This window comes from Cucurbita maxima, unplaced genomic scaffold (genome assembly GCF_002738345.1).
Source record: "Cucurbita maxima cultivar Rimu unplaced genomic scaffold, Cmax_1.0 Cma_Scf00009, whole genome shotgun sequence".
In the NCBI taxonomy this organism is placed as follows: Eukaryota; Viridiplantae; Streptophyta; class Magnoliopsida; order Cucurbitales; family Cucurbitaceae; genus Cucurbita; species Cucurbita maxima.
In genome coordinates this window covers 2,307,122-2,309,287 of record NW_019272025.1, presented here as the reverse complement: position 1 = coordinate 2,309,287, position 2,166 = coordinate 2,307,122, and the positions used below count along the sequence as shown (strand labels likewise).

General features: G+C 43.6%; 1 protein-coding gene across 1 annotated transcript in view; it reads right to left on the bottom strand.

Moving 5' to 3' along the window:
* Positions 1–370: 370 nt before the first annotated feature.
* The window catches only part of LOC111484211, a 4,463-nt gene continuing 2,667 nt past the window's right edge, over positions 371–2,166 (bottom strand). The window contains exons 3-4 of the mRNA XM_023130714.1: positions 1,994–2,019; positions 371–1,623 (exon numbers count right to left, since the gene is read on the bottom strand). Coding sequence (XP_022986482.1) covers positions 871–1,623; positions 1,994–2,019 — 779 coding nt within the window. The 3' untranslated portion in view covers positions 371–870. The remainder of the gene's footprint in view (positions 1,624–1,993; positions 2,020–2,166) is intronic.

The window sequence follows — 2,166 nt, the reverse complement described above, 5'->3', positions numbered from 1 at the left end:
GGGGGGGGGGGGGGGGGGGGGGGGGGGGGGGGGGGGGGGGGGGGGGGGGGGGGGGGGGGGGGGGGGGGGGGGGGGGGGGGGGGGGGGGGGGGGGGGGGGGCAGGAGCACTTACCTTGTCGGCCGCACGTCCTCCAAGTAACTGCACACTTCCAAATATGCACACCCCAGTGACTAACAAGAGAGATGACGCACTGAAACAGGTGATGAAAACTATGGCAGAGACAAATAAATTCTTGTAAATAATTAGCAGCAAGCAACAGGGATACTCACTTTGCTAGGCATGATGACTCAGTTTGCTCCTCCCTGCATGGATTCAACCATTCAAGGAGGTGGTTTTTTATAATCTGTTCTGGAACAAACTGGGTCAGGTTAGAAATGGGAGCATTATTTGTAACAAAACATTTTAGTACATTGTGCTGAGTTTAACCATATAAGGAACATAGATGTGCCTGATAAGTAATCGAATAACAAACTGACGGATTTGGGCTACTGAATGGATCCTCCAGACACTTGAACCATATAAGGGTCGCTTGTTAGCTTTCTTCCTTGCCGAGATCATATGCAAAAGAGTGGTAACCATATATTGAGAAAGGAAAATGCAGTATCTGCACTTTCAATGGTTCCACGCAGAATACAAATCACTTAAAACTATAGAATTGTATACAAGCTTGTAGCTCATTTCTTTACTGAAAATAGGAGGATGTCTAGCGTTCCATTTTAGCCCCAGGAGGAAAACGTAGCTTAAGTGATTCCTCGAGCACAAAGCTTGTGGTCTCTCTGGCAGTTCCAACTTCTTGGGGCTGAGTTTCATAGAAATAATTCCATTTCAAAGTAACAGCAGTCTCAGAAACCTGAATGATTCGAGGTTGTTAAATATCCTCAGTGTTCCAAACTAAAGAAGAGCCTTTTCTGCTGAACTCGCGTGGCCGAACCCCAGTCATCGTCTTGCCCATCAATGCCATGGCAGCAATACTGGGAAATGGCTGAAGTAACGTTGGTTTTGAGCCCTGCGATTTGTGAATCGCTGCAGTTTCAAGATTTCTTTCAGAAGGCGCCGGATTATTATGACACAATCTCCGAATCCAGGGGTTGGAGAGTATCATTTCTCGATTCTTTAATCCTAAGTTGCTGCATACGTCGCTATTCTTTATTGTAGTTGCTGTTTGACCAATTGCCAATTGTTCTTGTCCTTGGAGTGGACCACTAGAGCGGTCAGAGCTGGTTGCGCGGAATTTCATTTTACTAAAGAGCTGATTGGCTTTATCACAGGAAGATTCTTCCTTTTTCGTGCTCTTCGTATCATGAACCGACTCTGAGGCAGATGGCCTAAGACGTTTAACCCACTCATTGTCTATCTCCCGTTTAGAAGAGTCATTTGGAGGGGCCGTAGAGTTTGAAAACCGCGGCTGCACGGCACTTGGAAGGAGGTGTTCTGCATCCATAGTTTGTGTTTTAGAGGTACTCGACTCCCCGTTGTCCATCAAGCTCGCAGAAGTAGAATAATTGGGTGGCCTTTCATTTATGTCAAGGAATCTTTTCTTCGGAAGCCGGTCTCCGATTTGATTTCTAACCGAACTAGCTGCACTCGCAGAGAGCAATGGTGATTTTGAACTCCTCAACTCCTGCAAATCACAGAGACCTTATAGTTCAGTAAAAAAAGCTGTGACAATTGAAGTTCGATGTCAAAGGTATTTCAGCAATATACAAGGCCAGATGCGCTAACCATTCAACTTGCATTAGTATTTTCATGAATATTCAAGCAAATTATTTTCTATGGGACTAACTCAATTGGACGTTTGGGAAGCATGAAAGATAACAGACTGAATTGTTAATCATGGGAAGAAATGGAAGCAACAAAAGGGAGGAAATAAAAAGATAGCATAAAAGAACAAGGTCGAATTAGCTAAAAGGAAAACATACAACAGGCAGCAGTATCGCATTAGGCAACAGCTTATAATAATGTGTATCAAACAGTGTAAATTTGATTTGTACCTTAACTGCTTGTGATGCATCCGAGCCTGCAAGAGAAGGGCAAATCCTTAGATTAGAAGGAAGAAATAAACAATCAAATGCAAGAAAGTTGTAATTAGAAATAAGTAAACATATGGGACGCCGTAGATCAATAGTGTTCTTGCCTCTCTTTTTTTTTTTTTTTTTTTTTTTTT